At 35.7% G+C, this 14,832-nt stretch overlaps 1 protein-coding gene and 1 long non-coding RNA gene across 3 annotated transcripts; one reads left to right on the top strand and one right to left on the bottom strand.

Annotated features, from left to right (window-relative positions):
• Positions 1-189: 189 nt before the first annotated feature.
• LOC139126686 (uncharacterized) lies at positions 190-2,958 on the bottom strand. 2 transcript variants are annotated; one of them, XM_070692738.1, is made up of 4 exons: positions 2,376-2,915; positions 1,538-1,659; positions 1,083-1,290; positions 190-317 (listed from the first exon to the last, which is right to left on the bottom strand). In XM_070692738.1, exons 1-4 carry the CDS (start codon positions 2,518-2,520, stop codon positions 205-207), a joined length of 588 nt encoding a protein of 195 aa, XP_070548839.1. In that variant the 5' UTR covers positions 2,521-2,915; the 3' UTR covers positions 190-204. The 2 variants fall into 2 exon arrangements, with proteins under 2 accessions (XP_070548839.1, XP_070548840.1); XM_070692739.1 differs by having other exon boundaries at positions 258-317; positions 1,234-1,290; positions 2,376-2,958.
• Positions 2,689-14,371, top strand: LOC139126687 (uncharacterized). The gene is made up of 4 exons (XR_011550690.1): positions 2,689-3,095; positions 3,307-3,456; positions 8,655-8,766; positions 11,123-14,371. It is a non-coding gene; the product is annotated as an uncharacterized lncRNA (long non-coding RNA).
• The last annotated feature ends 461 nt before the right edge of the window (positions 14,372-14,832 follow it).

Raw genomic sequence — 14,832 nt, 5'->3', positions numbered from 1 at the left:
CACTGAAGTTTGCTGAATCATGACACATCACTCAATGTGATCTCTTCAGTTTGTGATTTGGTTATAATGATCTGATAATTTCCTTTTCTATAACGCATGTTAATATGGTCAGAATTATGACTTGTTTTACAATAATGACAACAATGCCTCTGAGGAAATTATATTCAATTCACTGATAAATCTTGTGAGTTTTGCTTACAACATTCATATACAAAACGTTTGACTATGATTTAACAATGAGAATTCTGATTCCTTACCATGCCTATTTGTGCAGTCTACTTTTTCACTTGTTTCATGCATGAGTGGTATTTTCTGCCCTAAAGTTCAATTCAATACAATGAAATGGAAATTAATGACTTAATCTCTGAAAGAAAAGATGCTTTTGCTTATTTACATCTGACAGTGACAGAATTGGTTTTAATAGATATGAAGGTGGTGTCATAGGTACTAATGACTGTTTTTTAACCCTTTCACCACCATGGTTTGTCCCAAATCCATTGTTTTCTATGGTAAAGTTGGACCTGTATACAGGGAACTGGGGGTGAAAGGGTTAAAGTACATTACATTGAGCTGTATCTTTGGTATTTTTCTTAGCATTGTTGGATTCAATTTCAGCATATTTATTTCATGTTCTATGACATGTGATGAAATGCAAACAATGCTAAGTCAATTTTAATGAAGGACTTGATTCTGTTTGTTAGAAATACCACTGCCATTATTATGAGGCTATTTGAAAATCAGAACGCGGGCAATTTTTTAAGGATTGGGAGTAAACTAGTACTGTAGGTGACCACAGAACAACAATGCTAAGAAAAATACCAAAGATACAGCTCAATGTAATGTACTTTAAAAAACAGTCATTAGTACCTATGACACCACCTTCATATCTATTAAAACTAATTCTGTCACTGTCGGATATTTGACATTTAATGAAAACCTATTGTACTTACATCATTGTGGAGAAAACCAGATTAGTTCTGGTATGTGTAGGAAAATTTTGCTCCAAAATTAGACTTTTTGTGACACTTCAAGAAAGAAAATGGATTATGGGTGAATGTTTAAGAATAAGGAATGTACTCTACCTGATTCTGGCCTTTTTGATTCATTGATGTGTGTTTTTATGTATTTCAACACAGTAATATTGTCAAAACAAACAACCTTGTCTCCAAGGGTGAATGTTTTATGCAATGATTCTGCTTCTTTACAGATTTCTTGAATGATATTTTGATTCACTTTTGCTTCACCAATAGATGTTCCAGCACATCCTTTTAGGCCTTGTGATCCTTGGAGCTAAAACAGAAATACAACCAATACACTATGTTAGTATAAAAATTAAATGTGGGCGGATTTGTTCCATCAAAAGTGTACTAATCACTATTATCAAAAGTTTTTCACTTGTGAGTTTAATCATACCTTGATTTGTGAGAAGGGACAAGAAGTTCTTACCCACACCACCTCTTTGTTGTTCTTTCTCTTTTGGTTTGATTTTTAAGTACCCATCTCTAAAATGTTTTATGAATTACATTATTCGACAAACCTCATGCCACCTTGTCCGAAGAAGAGAAGCCACAGTTATGTTGAAATTGTTCCAATATAACTGGGCTTCTCTTGCTGTTGAATCGGTCCTGGCTTTTTTATCCAGCTCTTTGTGAGGTTTTCCTGAAATAAAGAAAAAATGTGGTTTATCATTTCTTATCAGTACAAGAATACATATCAAAGTTTGGAGCTAAAATCTGCCAATATATCAGCAGCTTCAAACCAAACAAAATTCAGCATCATAGCCATGCATGGTGTGGGGTGTGTGTTCCGATAGGAAGGTGTACGAGTATGTGCCATGTGGATGTTGTGTCACTTTTTCATGGAAAATCCCTAAACATGGTTCCACTGACTTTTAATCCCCAAAACTTCAAGTGTGCTAGCATAACTGTAAAATATGTAAAAATACCCATTTAGGGGGTTCGATTTGGAGGAGCAGTCGGTCTGTTTTGGAGAAAATACATAAGCACATTGTATCATGAGGTTACCTCCATGGAAAATTATTCAAAGTACCCCCCCCCCCCTCCCCTGACATGTACCATACTTTGTCCATGTAACTAAACTACTAGTAAGTATGCAAGTTAATTCAATACTTGTCGTCACAATGTTTGGTGTAATCACCGGATAACAGCAATTTAATCATAGTGTAGTTGAGCCATGGAGTCTCTACTACCTCCATGGTTGAGCCTTCCACTGTCTGTGATTTAATTACCCATGTGCCACTGCTTTGCCTAATTAGACATTTACCGCGTTTTCAGTGAATGTAAACATTTAAACAAAGATAGCTGTCTGTGAGCATGATATAAAAATAGGCAAAATTTTGGATAAATGAATATTACCTTTCGACACGAAGAATACTCGGTACTTCCGTCCACTATCGACACAACCATCGGGGTCAACGAAATCGTCCCAGTCGGGGTCAAATACTAAAACTCTCTCCATTTTGGTAGAGTGCACTTCTAAACTCGCCAGTAGTTGAGCCATTGATCGTTAATGGCTTGACAAAAACGCTGTGTCCATCTAAATACGCACTTACGAGTATTTTGACGGCGGTTTCACTTGATGTAGACATCATTGTTGTGCCATTGAAATGAATATACGTCGAGAAGAAGTCTAGAGAGTGAATGAACCTCCGGAAACAACAAGAGTTCAGCTGTATGATAGACATAATTTCAAATTAAGCGCGTCGCACCTCTGTTTGTTCATCTTCTTACATACTGCACGTCTGACCTTTATCAGCTGTTCACCGTACCCTCCGTCGACGATATAACTTTATGAATATGTGTAATATCAAACGACATCTGTCAGACATAGATTTTCTAGACTACATATTTATAGTAAATAAGTTTTTTAAAGCCTAATGATGAAAAATGACGTTAAAAGGTCAAAACAGGGCCACATTACTGGTCATCAAATATTGAACAAAGGGCGAGACCAGCTGATATGACCTATGAACCCGTGGAAGCTTCACTGATAGCACAGGAACCATGTGATCGGCTACAAACGCCTGGACTAAAGAAGAAGGTACTTCACAGCTTGCCGATGCAATAAAAGCGCAGGTAAATGAAATGATTTAAATGTATATCGTCCACAATATGATTGTTTCAGTCAAGCATGCCGAGCTTGGTCGTCGAAATGCCAACACACAGTGGATAGGTGTAAGCTCATTACGTGTTAACTCATTTCTTTGTTCATTCGCATACTGAATCGTGTGCGTGAGATCGTGCTATTATCAGTTCCTCTAACATTTCACGTTTCCGATTATTTCAGAACAACAGGAGTGATATTCGTCCGTTGTTTTTTATTGGGTGAAAACGGATATACTATCCCATTTTCAAAAAACTTACATACATGATACAGGCTGCACACACTTCTCTCTACTTCCAGCAAGGTCACTGTCCCTTCTTATGTAATAGTTTGGTAAGTACATGCGCGCTTGATAGAAAGATAACACTAAGTGCCAAGGTCACTGCCATTCTTGACTGAATGTATGAGGCATTGATCCAAATTGTTCTTTCCCTTTTTAACAAACATTTTAGTACTTTATTCTCCAGAGGTCACATAATGATGTTCTATTGTCTGTTGTTGTACAAATGTTCATATATTCTGCATTGTACATATATTTTGGAAGGTACAGAAATGTCTAATGCAATAACAGCAAATTAAATCTGAAAATTCAATCACTTTCTCACTACCCACAATTCAAGTAAGAGGTAGAGTTTTTATTTCTCTGTCTACAATTCAAACTTGAACAATATACTCTTGAAGGCAGTATCAGACTATACTGCTGTGTCTAACATCAGCAGAAAAAAGTGTGTTACACTGTATCTATCAGAGAGAGGCAAACAGAAAAGCCTTTACAGAATATTGGTCTTTTCATTATTCTCTCTACAATTCACACTTTCATTCACAATATTTTTTGAAGGCAGTATCAGACTATAGCTGTCTTTAAGCGGCAAATAGTTTGTTACACTGTAGCTGTCACAAAGCGGCAAACAGAAAAGCCTTTAAAGAATATTGGTCTTGTCATTTTTCTGTCTACAATTCACACTTTCATTCACAATATTTTTTGAAGGCAGTATCAGACTATAGCTGTCTTTTAGCGGCAAATAGTTTGTTACACTGTAGCTGTCACAAAGCGGCAAACAGAAAAGCCTTTAAAGAATATTGGTCTTTTCATTATTCTCTCCACAATTCACACTTTCATTCACAATATTTTTTGAAGGCAGTATCAGACTATAGCTGTCTTTTAGCGGCAAATAGTTTGTTACACTGTAGCTGTCACAAAGCGGCAAACAGAAAAGCCTTTAAAGAATATTGGTCTTGTCATTTTTCTGTCTACAATTCACACTTTCATTCACGATATTTTTTGAAGGCAGTATCAGACTATAGCTGTCTTTTAGCGGCAAATAGTTTGTTACACTGTAGCTGTCACAAAGCGGCAAACAGAAAAGCCTTTAAAGAATATTGGTCTTTTCATTATTCTCTCCACAATTCACACTTTCATTCACAATATTTTTGAAGGCAGTATCAGACTATAGCTGTCTTTTAGCGGCAAATAGTTTGTTACACTGTAGCTGTCACAAAGCGGCAAACAGAAAAGCCTTTACAAAATATTGGTCTTTTCATTATTCTCTCTACAATACACACTTCATTCACAAAATTTTTTGAAGGCAGTATCAGACTATAGCTGTCTTTTAGCGGCAAATAGTTTGTTACACTGTAGCTGTCACAAAGCGGCAAACAGAAAAGCCTTTAAAGAATATTGGTCTTGTCATTTTTCTGTCTACAATTCACACTTTCATTCACAATATTTTTTGAAGGCAGTATCAGACTATAGCTGTCTTTTAGCGGCAAATAGTTTGTTACACTGTAGCTGTCACAAAGCGGCAAACAGAAAAGCCTTTAAAGAATATTGGTCTTTTCATTATTCTTTCCACAATTCACACTTTCATTCACAATATTTTTTGAAGGCAGTATCAGACTATAGCTGTCTTTTAGCGGCAAATAGTTTGTTACACTGTAGCTGTCACAAAGCGGCAAACAGAAAAGCCTTTAAAGAATATTGGTCTTTTCATTATTCTGTCTACAATTCACACTTTCATTCACAATATTTTTTGAAGGCAGTATCAGACTATAGCTGTCTTTTAGCGGCAAATAGTTTGTTACACTGTAGCTGTCACAAAGCGGCAAACAGAAAAGCCTTTAAAGAATATTGGTCTTGTCATGTTTCTGTCTACAATTCACACTTTCATTCACAATATTTTTTGAAGGCAGTATCAGACTATAGCTGTCTTTTAGCGGCAAATAGTTTGTTACACTGTAGCTGTCACAAAGCGGCAAACAGAAAAGCCTTTAAAGAATATTGGTCTTTTCATTATTCTCTCCACAATTCACACTTCATTCACAATATTTTTTGAAGGCAGTATCAGACTATAGCTGTCTTTTAGCGGCAAATAGTTTGTTACACTGTAGCTGTCACAAAGCGGCAAACAGAAAAGCCTTTAAAGAATATTGGTCTTTTCATTATTCTCTCCACAATTCACACTTTCATTCACAATATTTTTTGAAGGCAGTATCAGACTATAGCTGTCTTTAAGCGGCAAATAGTTTGTTACACTGTAGCTGTCACAAAGCGGCAAACAGAAAAGCCTTTAAAGAATATGGGTCTTTTCATTATTCTCTCCACAATTCACACTTTCATTCACAATATTTTTTGAAGGCAGTATCAGACTATAGCTGTCTTTAAGCGGCAAATAGTTTGTTACACTGTAGCTGTCACAAAGCGGCAAACAGAAAAGCTTTTACAAAATTTCGGTCTTTTAATTATTCTGTCTACAATTCACACTTCATTCACAATATTTTTTGAAGGCAGTATCAGACTATAGCTGTCTTTTAGCGGCAAATAGTTTGTTACACTGTAGCTGTCACAAAGCGGCAAACAGAAAAGCCTTTAAAGAATATTGGTCTTGTCATTTTTCTGTCTACAATTCACACTTTCATTCACAATATTTTTTGAAGGCAGTATCAGACTATAGCTGTCTTTTAGCGGCAAATAGTTTGTTACACTGTAGCTGTCACAAAGCGGCAAACAGAAAAGCCTTTAAAGAATATTGGTCTTTTCATTATTCTGTCTACAATTCACACTTCATTCACAATATTTTTTGAAGGCAGTATCAGACTATAGCTGTCTTTTAGCGGCAAATAGTTTGTTACACTGTAGCTGTCACAAAGCGGCAAACAGAAAAGCCTTTAAAGAATATGGGTCTTTTCATTATTCTGTCTACAATTCACACTTTCATTCACAAAATTTTTTGAAGGCAGTATCAGATTATAGCTGTCTTTGAGCGGCAAATAGTCTGTTACACTGTAGCTGTCACAAAGTGGCAAACGGAAAAGCCTTTAAAGAATATTGGTCTTTTTATTTCTCCATCTACAATTCAATATGTCATTTTTAGCTCCCATAGCCATATGTATATATGGCAATGGAAGCTATTCTTATAGGCTAGGGAAATGTCTGTATGTATGTATGTCTGTATGTCTGTATGTCTGTGTGTCTGTATGTCTGTATGTCTGTATGTCTGTCCGTCAACATCAAAAACTCCAAAACCGCTGTACATTTCATCTTGATATTTGGTGTGTACATGGATGATGGGCTGTAGATGAGATTTTGTTCAAATGAAGTTGTCATTGCCAAAAATATGCAAATTAAGTGAAAAAATGTAAAAACAGTCAAAATTGAAAAAACTCAATAACCACTGAGCAGATTACATGAAAATTAACATGTAAGTACTTTGGGCTGACATGAAATGATTGTGCGCATCTTGGGTCAGTATCTTGGATTTGCTATTTTTCATGAATTTTTTTGTAATTTTCTCCCATTTTTGGTCAAAAAATCTCCTGCTCTGAAACCACAAGTCCGATTGATTTGAAACTTGGTATGGAAGTGCATAGGAGTGATCTTTCCCAAATTTGGGCAAATCGTGGTGAAATTTGCATATTTTTAGTTTACACGTCCATAGACTCCCATGTATAAGGCAGATCTCCATAGACTCCCATGTATAAGGCCACAAAAAATAAAAATTTAGTTTCTCATCGTATTCATATTGCAAAAAGGATGCAGTGACACAATTTTTAGTCCCCACGGATGAAGTCCAGTGAGCTTATAGATTGGGTCATGTCCGTCTGTTCGTCCATCCGTGAGTCCATCCGTTCACGCAGATATCTCGGATATTTTGACAAATGTCATGTGACCTTGATGACCTTTGATCTCAATATACATATTTGTCCATAACTCAGTAACCACAAGTGCTACCACCCTTCATATATGGTATGATGGGACAGCTTGTGACGCCACATATTGTACCTCATTAATTATGCACATATCTAATTTTGAGCGAGCCAATAGAGGTAGAGGTCTGATTTTTGGTATATAGGGATAACTTAGCAATACAATTTTTTTGACAAAATGTCACGTGACCTCGGTGACCTTTGACCTCAAATATACATATTTGTCCATAACTCAGTAACCACAAGTGCTACAGCCTTCATGTATGGTATGATGGGACACCTTATGACGCCACATATTGTACCTCATTAATTATGCGCATATCTAATTTTGAGCGAGCCAATAGAGCTAGAGGTCTGATTTTGGTATATAGGGATAACTTAGCAAAACAATAAAAGTAATTTCTGGTTGTCAAACAAGCATGTATCATCCTAATTCAAACCCTTTGCCACCCAACATTTTTGTCTTGTTGTGTGTGTGTTTTACATGTTTGTGTGTATGTGAGTATTTTGTGTGTATGTTTTTATGCACACATGTTTGTGTATATATGTGTGCATGCAGGCATGTCTGTAATACAGTATGTAAGTCATGTAGCTTATGCAGTGCTGTGTATAATCTTTTGAAGGGTAGAAAAAGATGGCGATCGCGGGAAATGTGTCAACAAAGATGGAAGAAATTTAGGAGTAAGCTGACAGTTAAAGCACAAAGAGAAAATGAAGAGAGGAAAAAGCAGTGGAACAAATGAGGGAAATAAAAATTTGAAAATGCAACTTAAATAAAAGGAACACATTAGAAAAGAACATATGAAATGTCAGTCTTCAAAGCAACCAAAGTCATCAGGCATATTAAAAATGTTAAAATTATATGCAAGAGTTTATTGGAAGGGTATGATAATGCAGCAGTTATTGGAGAAGGGTCATTTAGCATTGTGGAAGTTGAGATGAGAGAAAAAAATACAAAGATTCAACACAGAATGTTTGTAGGCTGTGTTTCTTATTTATGTTGTAAATCAACAAGGTAAGCATAATTCATGCAAGCCTAAAAAGAAAATTAAATCACTATTGATTGAGTATGACAGGAGTCGGTCTACAACTTCTCTTTGTTACTAACACCACAGAGCGAAAGTAGCAGCTACTGCACATGCTGAGGGTCTTTGCCGTGGGTCAGTTTGGAGACATTTATGATGTCTATAGAAATTACTCATGGACAAATAATGCAATTTGTTGAAATGAAATGCATGTAATCATGACAGAAAAGAAATATCCAATGATGTAAAATTTTTTTAAATGATGCACCTGTTTAAAGAGTGTATTTATGTCATTTTTTACAGTGTAATCAATGGAAATGGAGATGTGTACCATGTATCTGCCCCTTATGTAAAGGACATCTTTGTGACGTTAGAATAGAAAGATCCCACAGAAAACGTTTAGTCACTAACTCAGGTATGAAAAATAGTTTCATGTAGACACATCCTGATAGAATTTCAATTTTAGCTCCCAAACATATCAGTGTTCGTGTTTATGCCAAACAATGCATACTTATGCATTGATATTGACACTATACGCATGTTTTCATTGTTATGCGTTTTCTATACGCAAAGGATAACTATAAAATGTTTCCAAAAGCATTCACCGCGACTGACCTTAGGCGACAACCAGACAAAATGAGTGCCCGATGGACATGAAATTTGTTGCAACATTTCTTCCAATCACTCATATTGTGTGGAAAGTTTTGGATTCTCTGAGTGTAATCTGAAGAATTGGTATTGTAGATCAAAGGCACGTTATCATGTCAGCTGTGCTTATGAACTACGTTGCTAATTTTCAGGCGAGCGATAGTTTCTGAAACTAATGACACAAAGTGAGTAATTGACAGAAATGTTGCAACAAATTAAATGCCAACCTTGCACGATCATCCCGTCTTGCTGTCCCAAAATTTGATCAAAGCACACATGCAGCATGGTGTCTTAGCAACAACTCTTATTTTCTTTCAACTTTGCTCATCTAGTCCGCGAAAAAAATTATTCGGAGGGTCAATTGAAAGACATAACCAGGCAATCCAACATGGAGAACAATGAGAAGTGCAGTGAAATTGAACTAATGTCGGTATCCATGGCGTATTGTGCTGTTGTCGCCAATACAACAACATACAAAAGGGGATCAGTGCCACGATGAAGTCGTCAGCCGTGATGATGATGCACTGGTTACCAAAAAATCCCGTCCACAACCACACGCAGGCTACCAAGAGTAGTGCAAGACTGAATATCCATAGTTATGTTTTGATGTATAAATATAAATGTATATATTTTGAACACTGCTAGTGCCTGGATTAGCTGCAATAACTCTGACCTTTTGGTTGCCCAATGTGAATGATGGTCGCATGTACACCCTTCGCTGCTTCGTTTCAGCATATTTGAAACACAGCCCAGTTGTTCTAGTTGTCCATTGAACTGTTTTCATTAAAATAATGTTACATGTACATTGTACAATCTGAATTGGTATTGTAAATTTATTGAACTGCTCATCGTATTTTGTAGTCAGTTTTTTTTCTCTATCGAGTGCGGAGGAAAATTACACATGCAAATAAAGCCATTACGTAATTTTAGTAGAGCAATGCGTATGCCGAATGCAAGGAAAAAAAAGTTACCGCAAACACTGCATATGTCCCCTGCCAAAAATAAGCAAATGATCTGGAAAAATATAAAAATATTAATCGAAACTCAAACACTCCACAACTACTAGCAAGATTGTATTGATAATTGGTATGGAAGTACCTTAGGAATACCTCATATAGTTTTTGTTAGTCTGCTATCAGTGACGGAGTTATCATAAGCACGATTGGAACTAATTTTGGATAATTGGACGGTGAAGTAATGTAGATTTAATCTTCAAATGTAAGCTCATCTTCTTTTCTTTTTAAGTTACGCTCCTGTTTTAATGATTTATTTGTAATGTCGCAAAATTCAGCTATAGGGCACCTAACACCTTTGAGAAATTTGAAAAATATGACGATCCAATTATCCCAAATTAGTTCCAATCGTGTTCATATAGATTGATCACTTCTTAACAATGCATTTGTTACTTAGACTGAAAGATTCAGTTGTGCACTGGCACTCCTGTGACCGCTGACCCTTACTATGTCTGAAGGCACGCTGTTAAAAACCTGTTCTCCAACAAAATCTTGTTGGAACCAATCATATTGCATGATCGAGTAAACTGACATTACATGTATGTAATGAAAAGTAAGACGGCCCACATGGCTTGCGAGTGTGTCATTATGATGTAAACAGCCCAACATGGGCAGTGCTGCAGATGGACATTAACTTGCCCCTGAGTCTCTCTGGAAGCTCAGTAAAAACCAATGCTTTCGATTGCTATTTATGTTTACTTGTATGTACTTTGTATATACCTTTGTGTGTGTACCTGACTAGTTCTTATACTGTGTTAGTGGTACGCACACAGAATGTAACATCTAGCACGGTCTGTATGACATCGTTTGGGCACACAGCTGAGTGGTTTTGAGCACTGTTCGTTAGCTAGGCAGAGTGTTGCCATGAGTGTGGGTTTGAATCCTCTGAGTGATATAAATTTATGGTAAATTTGGTATGCAGAATGCTAATTTGTTCATAATTATATTTTAGCAACATTTAAAAGCTGAGTTCTATCAGCCTATATGTTTCTCGTTCATTTTGAGTATACATGTATTTCTGAAATTTTTGTGTGATTTTTTCTCCCTTGAAAGTGCTTCTACCTTACAGATTGAAACATACATGTTTATGTCATGTGTTCGTTTTTACAGGTACACATACATTTGCAGTTGATGAAGAAATACACGCAGAAGGAAGTATTGGTTCTGATACAGCCAGTGACACCGACAATAATGAAGATCAACCAGAGTCCTGTGGTGAACTTTGTGAAATTTATACTCATGAATGTGAAAATAATGATGTGGACAGTGAGCTTGAAAATAATGCAAGAGGTTGTAGACAAGGTAGATTTGATAATAATCAAAAGGAAGCACATGATGATGATGATGATATTGTTATGTTGCATGGGAAGGAACCATTTTTCCAGAATAAGAAAGTAGATGAGTTTATCCTATGAGTGCTTAGGTTGAAATTAAAGTATGGTTCTTCAAGAGAGGAATTCATTGATCATGTAAAGTTATGTGGCCATTTACAGAAGGAAACCATGATCCCCCTACATGAAGGGATATTGAAAACTTTCAGAAATACTTGGGATACAAGCCTCCAAAGCTATATAAAGTATGTGTTGGAAATAACCATTCTATGTGTCTGAAGGAAGATGAGAACACTTGCTCTATGTGTAATAGACCTAGGGATGATTGTCTTGATTACTAGGTCTGTGGTATAGATTTACAGAACTTGTTTGTAAACAAAACGGAATGTGGAAAGCATATGGCGCATTGGCAGGCTGAAGATGAGTGGCTCCCTAGAGAAGGTTATAATCAACGCAAATGTGAACTATGGCATGGGAGTAGGCTTCATGACCTCATATACTTTTGGGATCCTGAAATTAAAACTTTACTTTTTTCTAGTCACATTACACACGGTACTCCATTGTTTCAGCAACTTGGCATTCTCAATGTTTATAAACTTTGTAAGTTTCAGACCTGTGTATTTGCTTTTGACTCGAAAACTGGTCATTATGGGCATTCAGTAGATCGTTATGCTTCATCAATTTCACATACATATGAAACACGTTTAGCTACTGGCGATAATTTTGTTATTCCAAAGGTAAATTTAAAATTAACTCAAAATAATATATATTATTCCATTGCTAAGCATTGGAACGAAATTCCAATGACGACAAAATCTGTAAAATCAAGAAATGTATTTAAAACTTCACTGAATATTTTCTTTTGAACTCAGAACAGTGAATCTCTGTATTTTTTGTTTTTTAGCTCAGATTTGGTTTTATATATAAATACCAAAAAGAGCTTATCTGTATGTCTGTATACTTGTAGGTATGTATGTGCGGATGTATGTCCGTCACACACAAAGGCTCCCATACCGCCAAAGCTACCATCTCAGTATTTGGTGTACAGGTAGATGTAGGGGTTGAGATGTGAATTTGTTCAAATGAACACGTCAGTGTCAAAAATGTGCAAATGAGGTAAGAAAAAGGGAAATCCTGCAAATGTTCAGGAGTGGTGGCAGTGAATTGAATCAGCCCACACATCTGAATAAGAGGATTTTGACCTTTAACCTATTTGTATGCAGGGTACCTTTTATGTTTGGGAGTGGTAGCAGTAACTGAAACAGCTAATTGGTCATTTCCTGTCATTGTTTATGAACTGTGACATATTAACAGATCTGCTGAAACCATGGATGTCTATTTTTGTACATCCATGGTTGAAAGATTCTCTGCTATGCATGTTGCTAAAGTTTACCTTCAGTACCTAAAGTTTCAGACCTTATTTACTTTTGTCATTCTTAAATTTCTGGTTTAGATATTTCTTGTTGTTTTTTCTGGTTGTACTGTGCAGAAATTGTCATAACATCAACGTATTATTTTCCTGCACTGAACAGATAGAAATAACACTTATTGTTGATCTTTGGTATGTACCAATTCTGATCAAATTTGAGCGACACCGTATAATTGCGGTATTTTTGATGTGATGTCACCTCGCTGTTGAAATTTTAAATGTACTTCTTGAAAAAGATGGCAAACTATATTACTTTGATATCATAATTTGTATGAATTCAGGGCCAGGGACTTGATTAGTTCTGCTTGAACTACTTCTCTGGTCCCCAGCAGTAATGTTGACACATTTTTCTCTGGTGAAATAAATCATTATCATTGCTTAAAAAGCAGTGTTTTAAGAATTGAAGATTTTATCATTGCATAAGTCCATTTAAACTTTCACTGTAACTTTTAAATTAGTTTCAGTAATAAAGAAAGGCTAACTATAACATGGCTTATATGTATCATGTCATTGACATCTTAAATAGAATTATTTGAATGATGTGACATATCAGAAAATTACGAAACACTATTGGCAGAAATTATTCGTTTGTATGAACACTTGATGAGTGAGCATTCTAGTCCTTGTACTAAATTTCTTGTTGTGTCTGAATCATTTGTACAGAGAACAACAGACTTTGTGAATTTGTTATGATATTCTACAGGAAATTTTCCCATTAGTTTAAAGAAGGCATTTTCCAACTCTGTCAGATCAGCTGTAAATTTCGTCTATTTTTCCTTACCAGTACTTTTGTTCACGTCAGTAATGAAGTGTAATGAAATTTCTTGGCTTAACATAGTCTATCCTCGTAGAGTCGGATATTTTCATGTTGAAAATTGAATTCAATTTTAATTTAACTTTTCACTGGCTTTTCATTTTTTTTTTCTTGAATGCTGATTAATGACCGGTAGTAACTGTTCAACTTGGAGGCCTTTACTTGGGACATCAACATGAATAATTCACGATTTAAATTTTAGTAGATACCAGAAATTCTGTATCTAGACTCAGAGAATACAGAATACCCAATAAGTATATGACACCTGGCCACAATATCATGAATCATGTGAAATGTTGTGAAAATCATGTGTTACTTTACTTTTGTAACACCACACAACATTTACCCATTCATTGGGAAATAGACCCAATATATATGATGGGCAACATTGGGAAAACTAGTAACACACAACATTTTCCATGGTTTCCCAAGGTTCTCATTTGCTATTGAATGTACACATGATATCAACATCATGGGAAACAATGGGAATAAACAAGGTGTAACATGATTTCCCATGGTCTACCAAGATGTCACATTATTTCACAAACATTGTAACCTGCAAATTTTTTCCTGTGATTGTTGCATTCTTGTCAACTAATGACATAACTCGACACATTTATAGACATCATCTATTAAACTTTGTACCGACTCTATCATTCAAAATGCAAATTTCTTCTTCCAATTACTTGCTGCATATATATTTCCAAGATACTTCATTAACTTTGCGATGACTCTATCATTCAAAATGCAAATTTCGTCTTCCAATTACTTGCTGCTAATATATTTCCAAGATACTTCATTAACTTTTCGATGACTCTATCATTCAAAATGCAAATTTTCTTCTAAAGGAATGCTAGCCGAGTGGCAAAACACATTTTGATTTGTCGTTCATCAAGTCTTCTTTGTTCAATGTAATAACTTTTTTACTATCGACAAATTGTAAAGTGTGTGTACGTTGTACGGTGGGAATTTTCATAGACTCTATTTTTAGTGTCTGTGGTATTTTCAAAGCAAGTACATACACTGTGCAGCCAACGATGGAGTGAACGAAATGAAAGTGCTTCGAGAAAATTGACTGTGCAACAAAAGAGAACATTTTATTAATACGTTCCTCTGTGACATGAAGATTTGCGAACGACGTACTATATTGAGCATTGTATTGTAATCATACTTACATGATTAAAGCTGTATTCTATTTTATCTCTAAATCTCTCCCATTGAACTTTGTGATCCAAGACTGGTAATT

Source organism: Ptychodera flava, unplaced genomic scaffold, assembly GCF_041260155.1.
Source record: "Ptychodera flava strain L36383 unplaced genomic scaffold, AS_Pfla_20210202 Scaffold_119__1_contigs__length_201995_pilon, whole genome shotgun sequence".
Taxonomy (NCBI): Eukaryota; Metazoa; Hemichordata; class Enteropneusta; family Ptychoderidae; genus Ptychodera; species Ptychodera flava.
Note: the sequence above shows the minus strand (reverse complement) of the source record. Positions and strands in the feature narration are given on the sequence as shown.